The sequence below is a fragment of the Megalops cyprinoides genome, chromosome 6 (assembly GCF_013368585.1).
Source record: "Megalops cyprinoides isolate fMegCyp1 chromosome 6, fMegCyp1.pri, whole genome shotgun sequence".
Classification (NCBI taxonomy): Eukaryota; Metazoa; Chordata; class Actinopteri; order Elopiformes; family Megalopidae; genus Megalops; species Megalops cyprinoides.
Window position 1 is genome coordinate 9,776,943 of NC_050588.1, and position 17,785 is coordinate 9,794,727.

Below are 17,785 nucleotides of genomic sequence, written 5' to 3' on the forward strand. Positions count from 1 at the left end.
AAAACCCCCTAATTAACAGGAAGAAACCTTGAGCAGAACCTGGCACAGAGGGGGAGCCCATCTGCTTCTGGCCGGCACTGGGCAGATAGAGTATCTGAGGGAAAGACATCATCAACATAAAGTATCATAACAGAGCATCGGGCCACCATGAGCCACCAGAACGGCTTCGGTACACCATGGCATATAAGCTGCAAGGAGCTCTATTGGAGGAATGTGACACCATTTTTCCATGAGAAATTCCATCATTTGATGTTTTGTTGATGATGGTAGAAAGCACTGTCTGAGACAGCACTCCAGAATCTCCCATAAGTGTTCAATTGGGTTGAAATGTGGTGACTAAGATGGCCTTGGTATATAGTTTATATTGTTTTCATGCTCATCAAACCTTTAAGTGACCGTTCATGCCCTTTGGATGAAGGCAATGTCACCCTGAAAGAGACCACTGAAGGTGATCACACAGAGTAGCTTTGTATTTATTGGTGTTTACCTTGCCCTCTGGTGGGTTGAGTGGACATAAACCTTGCCAGGAGAATGCACCCCACACCATGACAGAGCCACCTTTACCGTGGGGAAACCAGAACTCGAGGCTGTAGGTTTCTTTGCGTGCCCCACATACACTTATCCGCTTGTTGAGAACAGGGTGAAGGATGACTCATCTGACCGGAAGACTTTTTTCCACTGCTCAGTAGACCACTGCCTGTGTTTGCACCACTTTACTCACAAATATGCATTTTGAGGTGAAACAAGGGGTTCATGCACTGAAACCTGACCATATTATCTGTTAGTTTCTTGACAGACTGTCTGCTCATGCCGTAGATTGGTATTTGCAGACAGCTGATTCAGAACTACTCTGAATTTTGCCTTTCATCTCGAGACAATGCACAGGTTAATGAGTATGCACTTTTCAACCACAGTTGCCCCTAGCTGATGAAGTCTTTCCCTCAGACTTTAATGCCAGGATCACCTTAGCCATTGTTGCTCATGAAACATCAGAAGGTTGAGCAGTCTTTGTCACTGAAGCTCCTGCCAGATGTGCCCAATCACCCCTCTTTCAAAGCCACTGAGATCTTTTCTTTTAGCCATGGTAGTCAAAACAATGGGCTACTGGGCCGGCTCAGGATTTTTATACACGACTGTAAGCATGATTGCTTAATATACTTAGGAACCAGAGCTGTGCTGAAGCACCTGCTTTCAAAATAATTTGCAGCCCTCAGTGGCTCAAGGGGATATTCGTCAGTGCTTATCAGTACTTTGACATATTGACCGTGTGCCATTTCTGCTTCAGTGAAGGGTGATGGTAGACAGTGGGAGTAGGATGAAAGCAGATTAGTAGTAGTTACAACAGGTCAGTGCAGACAGCAGCTAGTGGGTGAGACCAAATGCGTCTTTGGTCCTGCTACGGTCAAGGCTGTAAAGCATGCTTTGGCAGAAACTCTGACCATCCAGTGACCGATTGCCTCTATGTTGTTTGGCTCAGCGCCAGAGGAGCTGAACAGGGTGGTCTCGGAGGCCTTCCTGCCCTTCTTCGTGAAGACGGTGGGCCACTTCGCCGCCCACGTTAAGCGCAACGGCAGTGGCCAGCCAGGAGTCTTCCAAAAAAGGAACTTCTACAAGGCCATTGAGTCCAAGACCACCCGGCACTTTGTCAAGAAGTTCATCCAGACGCAGATGTTCGACCTGTTCATCCAGGAGGTGGAGCAGCGGCCGGATGCCCAGGAAGGTGAGAACGCTGCTCAAAGGCAGTGTCCCTCTGTCCCTCTGTCCCTGAGCCTACTTGTCTCTGCTTCCTGCTTTGTGTTCTCTCTGACCCACCTCCTCTGATTGCACGGGTCTTAATTTCATTATGCTTCAGGGAAGCTTTGTTTCCATGACATAGTAAAGTGGTAAAACAGCATTCCTGAGCATTGCTATGGTGCTTCTGTGAAAATATGAACCCCAGGGAATGTTTTTGGTTGGACATTTGGCACCGAACACTGCTAAATCTCTAAAGGACCATACATTTCCATTTACAGTACATTTATTCTTTTGGCTGACACTTTTATCCAAAGAGAGTCACAAGTGAGGCAGAGTACAACACAAGCAAAAAACCATAAGGAGTCAATTAAACTAGTTGTTAACACTGTGGCTTATTTTGCAAATGCTGAATAAGTTTTCTTTCATAATCCAGTTGAGTATGTTTTGCGTTTTTCATAGAGAATAAACTACCCATTTGTTTTTCTTTCCTGACCCTGACTCTTGCTCTGTCAAACATGCCTAGGTGCCCTTTGAGAGAGAAGTCAGGAAATGAGATGATTGCATTCAATCAGTAAATTAATGACACCGTATATACTTTTTCTTTCACCTTTTCTTGTCACCTTCCTGTCCCCCTCTCTGGTGCCTCACTCTTTCTCCATCTCGCCTTTGGTAACTGTCACTGATTTTATCGTTTAGTTCCATAATTACTTTAACAGTAACGGGCTTTTCCAGCCTAATCATTGACACAGTGCTGTCAAAGTGCTTCAGCTTACATTACTTAGTATGTTATTTAAATTTAAGCCTTGGAACTGAACATGTGATGACCACTCTGATCTGAATGATTATTGAGCTCAATAAGCAATTTTTTCTTTGTATTTTTTTTTCCTCAGGATTTTTCCACAAAAAGATTGCCGAATACCAGGAAAAGAAGAAAGAGAAGACAAAGAAACTGTAAAACTCATGGGGTTGGGGGGTGGGTTGGGGGGGTTATATTGTAGATAAAAATATTCTGTAAATATAGTTCTTAAGAGTAAATAAGTTTGTTTTACTAGAACACCACTGTTTTTTCCACTGTGTTTGTATAGTTTGTGATTTTGGGTGTGGGTGGGTAGAAGTTGTGACTGTTCTATGCTGCTATTTAGAGACTGATTGTAGTTTTAAACCAGTGAGTTAGAGAAGCCTGTTTTGATTGGGGTGTTAAACCCTTCTTTGGGCCCTTGGTTGGTGTCCCCACTCTTTGCTCTTTGTACACTGTATGTCTGAGCCTGGTTTTTTACTGTATCATGTAACTTGATGAAGCAGAAAAGGAAAAATAAAGTTTTTTTTTAATGATCGTTTCATCACAGGTGTATAGAGGTGCCTTAATTCTCACAGTCAATAGGAATTGACACATGGTCAGGGCAGTTGGGGGCAGATGAGGCATTAAGAGTGACTGATGTACCCGCTATGAGGTGGTACAACCTTTTGGTCCTGGCCATATGTTAACCTCTGTTCTGAACCATGGAAACGCTGGCATTGCCCGTGTCCTCTGCAGAGGATTGCATATTGAAGCATGCACGCGGACACCTGGCGAGAAGCACAGGGAAAGAGCTATCAAGGCTCCCGGTGTGCTCATGGGAAATGTAGTACTAGTCTGCCAGAGATGCCCAGTGTTGTGCTTCAGTTTCATCAGTCCCAGAATGGGATGGTTACCTCACTCAAACAAAGTGGAATAAACTACAATTCTAAATAGCTGAAAGCTCAGGTAAGGCCAACATTCTGCCAGGGCCAGAACGTCATCATTAGCGGATGCGCCGTGTTGCTTGTTTTGATTTCACACGCCGTTCACTGTGCGCTTCCCCTCGCGAGCTGTCAGTGCGTCGGCAGGTTTACTGTGCTCAGTGAGCAGTAATGATTTCTCAGGAAGCTGAACGTGTGCCAGGGGAGGCGTGCGCCGTCACTGCGAGTTTAGTTTAGCTCGCAGTTTAAACCGCAGCGCCGGGCTCCGCTGAAAGGTTACAGCGTGAAAGTAAAAGCTGCTGCTCTCACAAAGATGCATTGTTTCCACTGGCTTTTGTGCACACTGTGTGGGTATCCGTAGTTCACTGCAGTTTAATAATCTGTGCTGCCTATCAGCCATCGCCATACCTGTAGCGACAACAAAGGAAAACCAATAACCCAATAACCTATGCTTTAAATGACACAATGTAAATGGGACAAAATTATGCTAAACATTATTCATGAAGCACGTTTGCTAAACAAATACATAATGTGCTTCTGAGCTCAGCATGGTATAGCTCTGCTTTGTGGGAACAAGATGTTTCTGTGTGAGGGCTTGTTGGCATGGTTCCTTATTCACACTTTTTTGAGGTTTCCTGTGTGTGTGTGTGTGTGTGTGTGTGTGTGTGGTGGCTTGGGTGGGGTAGGCAACTGAGATAACTATTATTACCATACAGAAGAATGTGTGTGAAACTGCATGAATCAGATTGTACAAGATTGTGACACAGCTGTGACGACTTGGGCTCCAGAGTGGCTCAGCTGGCAAAGCGTTAGAGTGCAGGCTGAGCCCTACGGCCCATGTTTAATCACAGCCATGTGACCCAGCGATACGGACCAGGGTTCAGTCTCAGCCGTGTCGTCTGCCAACATAGACCAGGTGTCCACAGCGGGAGAACAAACTGGCTTATTCTGCTGGGGGTGGGTGTGTAGACAGGGTTTACTCATCTCGCCACTCAGACGGCCACAGCGGAGCTGTGTCTGTATCTCAGTCGATGGTCCCTTCGCTGTGGCATGCCGTGGGAAGTGTGGTGTGAGAAATGGCCGTCTGCTGCATGCGGGCGCATCGGAGGATTGCACTCCTCTCGCCTCAGCGCTCCTGCACGGCTGCAGAGGCTGCTGCTCTGAGACCAGCCTGACGAGCGGCCGACAGTTTCAATACAGGGTTACAGAAAAACGATAGAGCATTAAAAAAGACACAGCTGTGAAGGTTTAGCAGCTGAAGCATTTCCTTGAATATGGAATACACTGTTCTGCTTGACCCTGCTGTCAAGCCTGCCTGTTCTTACAGCTGCAGCTATATGAGCATGCACCAAAGGCATTACCTGCACGAAATAATCACATACATAAAAAGCTAGACACCTAACTGACACAAATGATACAATAGTCTGAAGTCACTGTGAATTCTTAATCTACAGCTGTTTGAATTCTAAAAATATTGGCTCAGGTAGTGAAACCAGACACTTGAATACTAAATGCTATTGCTGTGACATGGTGCAAATGTGTCAAAGAGCAGCATGAACAAATATCAATGAACTTTTTGTTCTAATGTATTGCCGTGACTGTAAATAAAAAGTAACTTACCCTGTATTTTGAACAGACAAACCGGGACACTGGGAAAACAGCCTTCTTTTGCATATTACACACTGTGCTGTTTACTTTTTGATGAGTTCTGCGAAATACAGAAAGAACTGGGAAAAAAAAAACCACAGGGGATCATATTGGCAGAATATAACATTTTATTCTCTGACAATGATAACTATGAGTCCAGTAAATATTACAAATCTGAATGGCAAACACTCCAAAATGAGTGTTTTTAACTGTAAAAGCTACAGTACTCAAAATCAAGAGTAAAATTCAATGTGAAGCAATTAACAGGTAAGCAACAATGGGGTTAAAAGCTGTAAATTGTAAAAGTTTAAAATTCAACAAAATTACATGGTTATAGCAACACACAGAAAGGGCTCAATCACATTTCATTTCCAACTGTACGACAGGTAGTACAGTTAGGGGATGACTGAATTTCCTGGGCCGTCACCTCAAAATGTTACCTTTATACGTCCCTCTTTTCCACATTCCCAGATAACATAATAATAACAAAATTCAAGGAACAGCAGTTTGTCAGTGCTGTTAAACCGTGGAAATCAAAACATTAATATTGATCTGTACTCTACAGACATTCTACAAACTTAAGTGCCTTTGTCTTCAGTGCCAGCATACCAGTACCCCCCAGTTTCACAGCAACTGCTGAATTGTTATTACCGAAGAGTTAAGCTATCAGTACGCAAAGCAAAAACGGGGGTTACATCACAGGGACAGACTAGCACTGCAGGTTGCACTGCAACCCCGGTGCTTTTAGATTCAGTGCTAACGATACAGCGTACCGGTGGTGGATTTGTGAGTGTAGCAGCCTGTTTTCCAGGCCCAGGGCTATGTGTGCTGAAAACAAAAAGTCTCAGTTTCGTGTTGTACACCAATAACCTCCGAGTGGACCTCAGGGTAGACAGGCACGCTGCTGCAAGACAGGTTAGGACTCGCTGCCTTTGCAGAAAAGCAGGGCCTGTCTCTTGCACAACACTGGTAAACGTTTACATGCGGCAGCTAACCTGAGCCCTCAGTGCACATGCTTCTGTACATTTAGGTCAAGAAACAGATCTGCTTTAGACACAGCATGAAAAGCATGTAGTTAGTGATGAATGACATATTTTAATGTGTAGTATGTATGCCCTCCATATTAATTAGCCTAAATTTGCAGACCCTTGTGCTTGCCAACATCAGACCGCTTGTTCTTCATTACTGCAATGCTTTCATGGCAGTCACACTGTTTAGACTCCCAGCACATGGGCAGCATCTCAGCTAGGACCAGCTATCTCCGATTAACCGATTACAGTTAGGAATTCAGTAACGGATCTGTAATGCTGACATCAGCAGTCTAACCACCATGGCCCCTACACAATCACACCATGAATTTATCTTAAACAGGAGGCCACTACATATTCCCATAGGTACAAGGGCATAAACCTAATATTTTAGTAAAAGGGGGATTTCCCTCTCACTACACCAAAGCTTCCTTGAACCATTCTGGTTACATGTGGTTGCAATAAAGCAAAATAAAACTTTTTTTGAAACACAAAGGTGAGACACAACAGGGACACTCAGTTTGCATGGGCATGGTATGAAATGGGACTGTGCCTCACCCTGGGCAGGCCTTCTCCAGACTAACACCGCTTTCACTTGTTCTTTACTTGACTGCAGCTGAACTAAACGTAACCATCATAGCTCAGAGAAGGATGATATAATTGAGAAGAAAATTCCTTTTTCAAACGAATTAAGTTATGTTCTCTTATCTATTCAGTTAAACGTAATTTAAATGAATTTGTTAGGAAAAGCAGACAATAGGTGCATTAAATGTTACTGTCATTTACTTGTGTGTGACCAAACATCACCTTTTATAGGATATGATACCATTGTAGATGTAATTAGTTATAACACAATTATAACTGTATGCTATTATATGCTGTTAATTGACATTATTTACTTTCACTGTATTGTTTTAAAATCCCTCCTCATATAATTCAGGGTCCCCTCGGTCTCCGTAAAATAAAGGTTCCATCCACTTTGTGACATAATTAAGCCCTTAGGCTCTGTTGCCATCTAGTGGCTGTATAATGACAAGAAATAACAGAATATTCAGATATTACAGGTGTTAAGGTCCATGACAGACAATTCATTCACACAAAAAATAAAAGCATTAATGTTTTTTTGCTCTATATGTTCCACCGGAACATTTTTAGTTGCCGGACAGTTTCTCTCTTCAACCCTAATGTCAGTTAGATGTCATATGCAGCTGCATTTAAAAGCTACAGTTTCAGGCAATCAGTGGTATAAACAGTTCAGCAATTCTGCTGTGAAGACTACCCTGAATTTAAACTTTATCTAAGACTGGAATCATTTGTGTCTGAAATAAGTATCATGTGCTAGAGAAGGGTAGTATATTTCAGCAAATACATCTGTTACTCAACATACAGGGCCTTGATAATGGAACATTTAGCAAGGTGCTTAACCTGATTCATTGTAGCATGTATCCAGCAATTTAAATGGAAAAATATAAGCAATTTATGTCACTCTGGGGGAGAACAACTGCTAAGCAACTAAGTACAGAAATGCCTCCCCTTTATGCAGTCCAACAGTTATCAAGTACCAGTAATACTGCAACAATGAACTGTATGATTAGACGCACTATCAATGTTCATATCAGAGATATTTCAAAAATAAGTACAAAATGTCAAATCGTTAATATATGTGTTCATGTGTTCTATAAAGGATAATCTCACAATTGTCATTTCTTTACTTTTTACTTTTTTTTTTTATAAAACTATTAAAATGACTAATTTGAATACGGTTTAACATTCTGAGTGATGGTTATAGAAATCAGGTGGTTGTTATGAATGAGATTTCCCCGATTCATATTGCTAATACATTTAACTGCATATCGTATTAGCATGAGTGGGTAAGTGCAAAAGGCCCTAAGTGAAAGCTTTGCCATGTGCGATGTTGTTATCAGGCCACTTACTGCAGATCACACTCTGGTGCTGCTACTGAGGCTGAACTCACAGGACAGTCCTACCACAGATGTTCTACTGTGACCAGATATTCAGCTCCTGTTGTTCCTTTTGGCCCTCTGTCTAGGGGTTCTGGTTGGTAACTAGAAGTTATGGTCCTGTATGCATTCCCATATTTACTATGGGTTGTTCCGTTTTAGAATGTTCACAACGAGCCAGCAAATTAGGACACCTGTAGCTTCAACAATGTCAGAGATAGAACTGTTCAGCGCAGAACAAACTAAGCTGACTATCTGGCCTGTATATTAAACATCTGTGGTCCTACTGTGTGTTGAGTGTGGGAGAGTGGTTCCTGTGCAGAAGCCTCTTCTGCTGACTGGTCGCTCTGTGATGTCGTAAAGGCGACCGTTTCTGATAGGTGCAGCAAGTCTGAGTGTTCTTGCGGTTGTCGGTGAAACTGCAGTCAGGCCTCCACGCCAACAGGGGGCATCGACATCAGGTGGTCCCACCAAGTAGCGGAGACACCTCCCCGTGGCTCGCAGGCACTCTCACGTTGTAGTGCGGGCTGTCGTACAGGTGATTGCACTGCAAGTCGGCTTCTGCTCGCAGCGTTATTTTCTACAAAAAGTGTAATTGTATTTTCCTTTCATTATGGAGGAAACCATGATGATGACATTAAAATAACAACCAAAACAAATACACCAGACCGATGACTGAAAGAATTCAAGGGAAGTGAAAGGAAAAGAGATATCAATAATCTCTTACACAGCCACGCAGCCACAATACAAGTACCATACTGCTGTGGTCAAAAGCCAGATACATTTATCACAGCTTAGATATACAGATGAGAAAAGACAATGCCAACTGTCTTATCAGTACTAGAAAGCGCTATCAGATATTACTGGTTAAGTTGGTACTTTGATTCAATTCTAGCCTCACTGCACTGAGCAGTAGCTGGGGGTGTGGAGGCTCTCTCATACCTGAAAATCCCGTATGTAGGTGAGGAAGAAGCTGACAAAGGAAAGGGCCAGAGACCACTCCGAGATGGTGCTGATGATATGGGCGGTGTAGCCCTGCACAACACAGAGCAACATCACAGAGGGATAACAATGTCATAGTTAGGATGACATCACAGCTACAGCTTTCAGTTCATTTACAGGCCACACACGCGCACACGCACACACACACACACACACACACACACACACACACACACACGCACACTCATGCACGTGCTTGTGCTCACGCGCACCTTTTTTTTTTTTTTTTTTTTTAACATTTTCTCACAGTCACAGGACACTCACGGTCTCTCCTGGGATCCAGTGCAGTTTCTTTTCCACGTCCACCCCCGGCAGGCTGCTGTACATGATGACTGAGGACACGAACACTGAGGAGGGGGTAAGAGTCAAGGAAGTGCCACGCTGACGCCACAAGGGGGCGCAAACGCTGACCAGACCTCAAAAATCCCGTGATGCAGATTAGCAGTACTGACGCCGGAGGCCCCGCTGTTAGACACACTCCTTTCACATTTTGCACAATTTCATTTCACGGTACTCCCTCAGACAGCGCTGCTTTCAGAGGGACTGTTAAGAGCTCATTTCAGAAAAAAACAGTAAAAGTGTCAACTTTCCTCCAACAGCCTCTAAGAAAATGCTCATTTAAACTACTGGCCTTTAAAACTGCCGGACAAATTAAGATGAAAGGAAAGACCCTCCTAACAAGGTTCTGTGATTGCCTTTACTTAAAGTAAGGAAGGTTCAAGATGCAGCAGATGTAACACTAAAAATGTTAGCATGGACAGCACAAGGAATAACAGACACCCTTCTCCTGGACCGTCAAGCAGCAGCGTATAGTACAAGAGAAGACAGAACGATTCAGTTGAGTAATGTAGCCTCAACAGTCTGCTGGCCCTCTTATGACCAGGAAAACATGAAATGTGATCAGCTTCTTCTTCCGTCATGGTCATGCAATCTGGTTCATCATGCTTTGTCAGTTCAGAAGCATAAATCACACTCTCAGGCACACTGCAAAACCATTCATTAAATGCACTCTAAATATACTGTGAAATACACAACTTACAGTGACAAGAACATTTTTTCATATTTTCATAAAGGGCAAATTCCCACATACCCACCCAATTATGCACACACTATTTGCCGAATAAGAAAACAAGAAAATGTACATCTCAGTGGGGCCATTTACTGGCGTATTTATACATTGTCCATTTATAGAGCTGGGTGTTTACTGAAGCATCTGAGGTTAAGTGCTTTGCTCAAGGTTACAATAACAGCGACCCATGTGGGAATGGAGCTGGCGGCCCTTGGAGTTGCCTGCTGCTTACGGCTAAGCTGCCACATCACACATGTGAGTGGGAGTTTCCTTATGCAATGCGAAACTGTAAGTAAACCTCAATCACTGATACCATGTCCTGCCCCTCTAATAAGCAGTCCAAGCTTCCAGTTTTGACCGTGGGCCTCTCTGCTGGTGATGATCACCCCCAGAGGCATCAGAGACACGGATCATGTGATCTTCAGAAGAAAGGATTCTTTTGCACATGCATTCCTGATCCTTCACGTTAACTATGATTCCAGCTCCATCTGTACTTCATTTGAAATGGAGGCTGCCTGAGGGATCTAACACCCTGGTACAATATGAATAACTTAGTGCTAAAACCAAAATGTTTGATAATCTTCTGTCTTCTCTCCACAATATTGTGCCTGACCACCTCCTCTCTGCCCTCACCAATATGTCTAACTGTCCCATCTCTGCCCTCATCAAAATGTCTTACCTTCTCCACTCTCTCTCGCCAATATGTCTGACCATCCCCTTTCTGCCCTTGCTATATATCAGACCAGCTCCTCCACCCTCACCAACACATCTGACCACCTCACTACCAGATGCATCGTGGGTAATGTAGGAAGGATACTGCTGGCGATGCTGAGGGAGCTCCAGATCCCCACTGCCAGCCTTGCCCAGAAGATGCCCTTCCCGTGGACGTGCGGCTGCATGCGGTACGACAGCAGCGTCTGGACGAGGATGTACAACGCGCCCACCCCAAACGTCAGGATCGCCCCCACCAGGTGCATGGAGAACAGGGTGGTTTTCTGGGGGAGGGGCGGGGGCAAGAGAACACGTGTGAGTCAGAGCAAGGGGAGGAGACGCAGGGAGATGGAATGTTAACATGTGGGAAATGATAGTGGCACAATGACAACCCCCAAGAGAAGAACGCGGAAACTTACCTCTGACCTTGGCACACAGTATGTGCTGGATAATCAGGAAAATCCAGCTTGCGCACACTTACTATATTGCACAAACAACAGACACAGTTGTCTATATCTATCTCTCTGTTGTTTATCTCTCTCTTTCTCTATATATATATATAGATGTATATACCAGGGTTTCTGCTAGGATTTTTTCTTGCCGGTCCGGTGTCCGGAAACAATTTATTTTATCGAACAAATTTGAAACTTACTGGTCACGTTTCAGTAACAGTCTATGTTACAAACACAAATATAATGACAACGACCTCAAATCAGTTTGACTATTTAATGAACAGTAACGATTAAGCAAAACGAACAGTAACGATTGAGCAAAATGTCAACATTAGCCGCTAAAATGTAGGCTATTACGAAACATCTGTAACCTGTAACATCTGTAGCCTGATTAAAAAAAGGCTAGGCCTACATAGGCATCAAATGTAGCCTACAGGCTATCAGGTAACATTTTATTCTCTCCTTTTTCTCTTTGTGGCAAAGTCCTCTGCTGCCGACTTGAAATCAAACGTGTCCAATGTGTCTTTGCAGCTTGCAGTGCGCATAAGCCGCGTCACTCTTTCCTCCTCCAGAAGACTTCGCAGTGCTGTCTTAATTTGATTCTGCAGAGAGGAGCCCCTCTCTGCTGGCACACTTGACACGGCAGAACACAGGCAATTTTAGCCAGTGTAGCCCAGTCAGGGTACAGCTCGCTGAACACATAAATAAGCACATTTCGCTGTCAAAACACAAATGTCCTGTTTAGGGACAGCCTTCGTTATAGCTACGTTTTGTATGAGCATTTTGAACAGCAAGTTTTTAATTTGTCGTTTTTTTATAAATTTTACCAGGCAAAAACCGGTAATTACCGGATAATGGAAACCCTAGTAGATACATGTCTCAAGGGTGACCTGCTACACCCTATATTCAAGGAAAGATCTCACAGGTAATCCAAGATCAGTGGAGAATCTTGCTACCCAGCAGCTGACAGAGAAATGTTTGTGGTATGTGTTTTTTTCACAAGTGTAAAAAACATCTCCACAGTTGTTTGCATGCTTAACCACCAGCCCTTAAGCAACTGATCTGACTATTTCACTGTCAAGGTTAAAATCCAGCATAAAACCCACTGGATTTCAGCCCTCTGGGACCTGCTCTTCGTAGCACAACATGCATTTACACAGAATACGGGTGTAAACACAGGTCTGGCAGTACCTGGAAGTTAGCCACAACGCACATCCCGATGGAGCTCGTCCAGCCCAGCACCAGGCCGAGGAGGTTGATCCGGTGGATTCCGTACTCCTCCGGGGTGGTCAGGGCTTGGACCTGCTTGTACCGCACATATGTGGTAGCAATACCTGCCGTAAAGGGATCTGCGTGAGACGTTGGTTCTGCATGGCTTTATACAAAAATAAAGTTTAAATAAAAAACACCATCATGCTAATAGTAATCACCCCCATGTGCTAGTATACAATGGACATTTAGCTTTTACCATTCATATAACCTACGTCTAGCACAGAGCATTCGCCAGCTTGATTCTGTTGGAAGACCCAGTAGGGTTGGAACAGTGGTAACACATACATGTTAAATAAACCTTGGAGCAATATAGTAAATGTGTGTGTGCAGCATCATAAGCACTCATAGTAACTTCATTCACTGTAATTTCCAGTAGCTTTACAGTGATGTTTTACACTATTCTGGACAGACAATGTTGATATAAGCACTGTTGGCAGTTAACATGATGTGGAGAAAGGAGAGCTGCAAAGGAGTGCTACCTAAGAAAGATGATATGTCCAGCATGATTCCGAAGACACATCGCTCTGGGGCCATCGTTCCAGTGTCACTGCAACACAGCCGCAGGATGGTGACACACAGCAAGACACATTGCAGGTTATTAATATATGGACCAGACAGTCAGTTCGGTGCGTTCCACATTGAAAACTCTCTGTCTCAACAGCTATTTCTGATCTAATCCTCAGACCTTACCTTTGTATGCTGTAGGTACTGACCATCAATAATCAAAACTCACATCTGCACACACCTAAATAATAGTACCAGTAACAGTCCATATATGATACGGCATAATTCACTGGCATTTCAAAGCAATGAATAGAACAAGTAGTAGTGTACTGTTAATGAAATCAATCAAAATGCTAAAAGCAACACATCAGAAACCATACTACACTACAAGAATTTCCTGTCTGATGGCTGAAGCTAAGCAGGGTTGTGTGTGGTTAGTATGTGAATGGGAAACCCTGCAGGAAACCCAGATTCCTGCTGGATGTGGTGAAGGTCTGCCAGTAGGGGGTAGTCTTTCCAAATAGACATTATAGGGAAACCACTGCCCAGTGTGGTAAAAGGGACATGGTGCTGTAGGACATGCTGCCTTTTCTACTCAGCTTCTCTTTCAATCTGGCCATCTAATAATCCTTCAGGTTATCTGACTCTCCCCATGTCATCATTGTAAAAGAGAGCTGGCTCTCAATTTACCATGCCCGGTAAGATAAAGGTTACTTTTTTAAAAAATGGCAACATACAAGCATAAAATCAATGAGCACCATAAGAAACAGTACCATTCTCAAACACTAAAAGCATCTCTGACCGTTTCTTCACTTAAGGCTTCCAGAGATGTGACCTGAAGGCTGTAAAATGCCTCTTCCAGGAAGGTCAGGATGCTTTTCGTGTGGTGATGGTCGGCGCACACACGGTGGCCCCTCACCTGATGTAGGGGACCAGGGGGTCCACGTGCCTCAGCATCACCGCAGTGACGTAGGCGAAGACGAAGGTGGCCGAGGTCCAGATGACCAGGGTCACCGGCAGAATGCACATGCCCTGCTGGAACCACCACATGCCTGCTGAGGAAGGGCGGGGTGGGCGGCGGAGCAGAGTCCAGATCCCTCACTGACCAAGGGGCCTACAGCCTGGGAGAGAGACGAGAAGTCAGCAAGCCAGAGGGAGATGCAGCATGTCACATGAAACCAGCTCTTCTCTTCAGTAACCTATAGACCGCTCCTAGAAAGGACCAAGACCTCCTCAGGGTATTTTGGTCGATGGCCTGGCCCACCTGCTTGCCTGCTGCTTCCTGTTCCTGCTCGCTCTATCACTCTCTCTCTTACCACTAGTACTGTGGCAGCGCTCTCCGCTTTCGGTTCCTCTTTCTTTATCAAAGGACTTAAATGGGGAATCCTCTCAATCATGGGCATCTCTACATTAGGAGCCGGTGGGGCCGGGCCCAACCACTAGATGGCGGTACTGAGTTCTTTCGCTGAGTTTCTTATTTCTCAGGCACAGCAGTTCAATAAATAAAATTCATTTTGAATAACTCAACCTTTGATAGATATTATCCGTAATGTCTCTTTTAAAATGCACTCAAAGAAATAAAAATTGTTTGTGCAATGTACTGTACCCTAAGGCGCTTGATGCTGGCAAGTATCTGTCAGTGGGGCCAGCCCCACAGCCCATGGCCCTGACAGTATGACAGGGAGCCCCTTCTGCGCATGTCATAACGGATTTTCTATGTTGGCCTGTGGGGCCCGATTGTCTTGGAGTATGCGGAATTTAAATAGTCCTCAGAAAGGTAAGAGTAGACAATGGGTAGCATGTTAATGACTGTGTCTCCTGAACTTAAGTTTGAACATAATTTATTTTAAATGATAGGCTACTTTCTTGTATTTTGTAGGTGAGCAGCTAGGCGTGATAGTGTGTTATAAGGGTTTCATCACTGTGTCAAACTAGTAAGGTTGAGGCTCACAGTCGTCACTGATAGGCTTGACAAGCTAATTGGTGCCCCACCAGAATTTCTATGCCAAAAACGCCACTGCTCTCAATGACGGCTGTGATATGAGATGCCACAGAGCGTGACACTCTTGTGAGGTGACTGCAATGTTAATGTTACTTGGACTGTCTCCTGTCTCAGCGACACAGTCCGTGCCTTTAAGTGGAAAGTACCTTTTTAAAAACGCATATTTTCTCTATAGCATGTGCACAAAATATAACCCGTGACACTGAAAGAGATGAGTTTTGGTTACGTAGCGTGGTATCTGAGGAACTGCATCTGACAGATGCGAAATCAAAACTATCAAAACTTACTGAGAAAGTTTAGAAGATATGCAAAAGGACAACAAAACGGGACACAATAATGACTTCTAGACAACGCACACGAAAGTCAAAATTTCACACGTTAATTTAACAAGAAACAAGATAAACGACAAATCCACACATACACGCTGGGTTACAGAGGACGTTTTGTGGAAACAGCAAATAAGTTTTATGTTTAAATTAATTGTAGCACTCATTTTAAATTACAGACAGTGGGACTGAGCTAAGTGGCAGTGATTCTCGGTGTGACTCTATTCGCAGAGCTAATTTAATATATCGTTACTGTCTCTCTTGACGTTGTGACGTCAAGTAGTTGGGTAACATTCCAGTTTCGGATCTGAATGGTTCCAAAGCTGAATGGAAACGAAACAGCACATCTACTATAAAATATACCGTAACCGTAGGGACTTTTTTCATTCTATTGAGCACTGTAAGGGTCAGTCGAATTACTAAATTGTTAAATAAATAATAACGAGTATGATACCGAAGATACCACATAGCGAACTGTGCAAACTACTGAGCTGGAATCACATATGAAAGCAGGCTGAGACTGCAAAATATCTTATTCGAATGTAAATATTTTTTTCAGATCATAAATTCTGCTACTGTAGAGAAAGGCCACCTGTGTAACACAGCCAGTTGCGACTTCGCACTGGTTATCCGCGTCCTCAAGATCCCAACACACAGACAGCACTGACGTCATAGCTAGCATATTATCATTAACTTGTTACTTTAACCACAAACCACAGTATCGTTCAACATACAAAACCGCAGATAACTAAGATACACACAAGGGATATCCCTGCGTGTTATTAAACGGGCGATTTACCCTACAAGACCTCGGTCTAGGGAGCATATGCATTCGCTCAGAGTAAAGCTAGTCTATAACGGGACGGGTGGCTTACCGTGCAGAAACAGTTACTTTCTTTCTTGTCATTTCATCGTGGCACCGTGACATAAGAAGTTCACTTACAGAACGGAACAATATTAGGACAGAAACTCTACCTACAATATCAGTTAGAGCACCAATTTATGTGAATCCGTGGTGCGTTGACGATAACGAAAACTACATGACACAAACGTACCCCGCAGCCGCGCACTGTACTTCCTCATTCACTTCCTCATACTATACCAGCATCCCCTGCGCTTCGTTAATGCCAGAGCACATGGTTGCGGACTTAAAAGTGACGACCGACGTGATGCGCCCTATTTAAAGCAAGTGAACTGCCGGGCTTGATCACCCGAACATGTGATAGCTTTGTTTATGAGCTTATAAATTAAACGCAAACGACAGAGTAGATTAATGTAATATTGAATTCGAATGACGTGATTTACCCGCTTGTTTGGGCAGCGCCACCTTGCCAGTGTTGCTAGTAACGTCATGGTAAAGTTTGTAGTTGATTTAACGATAGCTTACGGTATGCGAGATGTGGCAACGAGAAAACGAGGTAACATTATAGAGTGCATCAATTACCTCTCCATGACCCCACCCTGTGTGATTATCCATAGTTAATCATTTTCATCACTGGCTTCGACGTGCTGAAACAAGCCACTTGTCACCATCACAACAGCGGAGTAACTCGCCACCTACCGACGTCTTCTGAAAACTCACCTGGGGGTCTGGCATACACTGCGGGGAAGTCGCAGTTGAATGCATAAATTCATTTTGACTGGATTATTGGGTATTACAGTCACGCTGTAATTGTGAATTACTTGCTATACTTTTTAAACTGTTTTTTTTAACACTGCTTGCATCATGTCCTTTATTTCAAGTTCCCAGGCTAATGTCATCAGCCTCATACAACTATATAACTCATATAAATAACTATTAGTTGAATGTTTGTATATTGCACCATTTGCTAGTAATTTGCCCATCCTTATAACTGTCACATGTGTTGGTTTATTAGATTTTGCTTTATGCTTGATATCCTTTAATTTCAGACACAGCAGAGCCTGAGCCTAAAAATACCATTGTATGAATTGCATAGAATCACTGAGAACATCTCAGATTGGTAGTTTATTTGTAATAAGAAATGTTTATGATACTGGATATACCAATGACCTTAAGAAGTTAGCAGGATCTGACCTTGACCTTGTAACTCCCCAATGTATTTATGCATTTTTGTCATATATTGGGAGTGTAATCTCATTACAAACTTATCTGGGAAGCAGTCTGTCACAAATAAGAACACAGGTATAGCTTATAATAAGAGGCCATGCAGCCCATATTACCAAGATATTTTCCTGTAACTTAGAGTGAGCCAATCACTGTGTCAGGTTGATCTTGAAGCACGAAAGATCTAAGAGTGTCTGAGTCCACAGCAAAGAATATTTTAGCATCTTTGGCTATATTGGATTTGTGTTGTATATACTCGTCTTCAGACAAAT

At 43.5% G+C, this 17,785-nt stretch overlaps 2 protein-coding genes across 3 annotated transcripts in view; one reads left to right on the forward strand and one right to left on the reverse strand.

Moving 5' to 3' along the window:
• The window catches only part of dennd2db (DENN/MADD domain containing 2Db), a 30,641-nt gene extending 27,927 nt beyond the window's left edge, over positions 1-2,714 (forward strand). For both annotated transcript variants that reach the window (XM_036530228.1, XM_036530229.1), the window contains 2 exons: positions 1,478-1,720; positions 2,625-2,714. In XM_036530228.1, the coding sequence (XP_036386121.1) occupies positions 1,478-1,720; positions 2,625-2,689 (308 nt within the window). In that variant the 3' untranslated portion in view covers positions 2,690-2,714. The remainder of the gene's footprint in view (positions 1-1,477; positions 1,721-2,624) is intronic.
• A 2,670-nt stretch (positions 2,715-5,384) lies between these two features.
• Positions 5,385-16,507, reverse strand: dram2b (DNA-damage regulated autophagy modulator 2b). Its single transcript, XM_036530347.1, has 8 exons — positions 16,303-16,507; positions 14,019-14,220; positions 13,075-13,142; positions 12,515-12,657; positions 10,978-11,155; positions 9,356-9,438; positions 9,032-9,124; positions 5,385-8,669 (listed from the first exon to the last, which is right to left on the reverse strand). Exons 2-8 carry the CDS (start codon positions 14,147-14,149, stop codon positions 8,547-8,549), a joined length of 819 nt encoding a protein of 272 aa, XP_036386240.1. The 5' UTR covers positions 14,150-14,220; positions 16,303-16,507; the 3' UTR covers positions 5,385-8,546.
• Positions 16,508-17,785: the final 1,278 nt, after the last annotated feature.

Excerpts from the sequence above, each read along its gene's own strand:
- dram2b (XM_036530347.1), bottom strand. The coding sequence starts at position 14,149 with ATGTGGTGGTTCCAGCAGGGCATGTGCATTCTGCCGGTGACCCTGGTC. Across the intron at positions 9,439-10,977 it reads CTCCCTCAGCATCGCCAGCA|TGTTCGTGTCCTCAGTCATC; the intron begins GTATCCTTCCTA and ends CCCCCTCCTCAG. Across the intron at positions 8,670-9,031 it reads CCTACATACGGGATTTTCAG|AAAATAACGCTGCGAGCAGA; the intron begins GTATGAGAGAGC and ends CACTTTTTGTAG.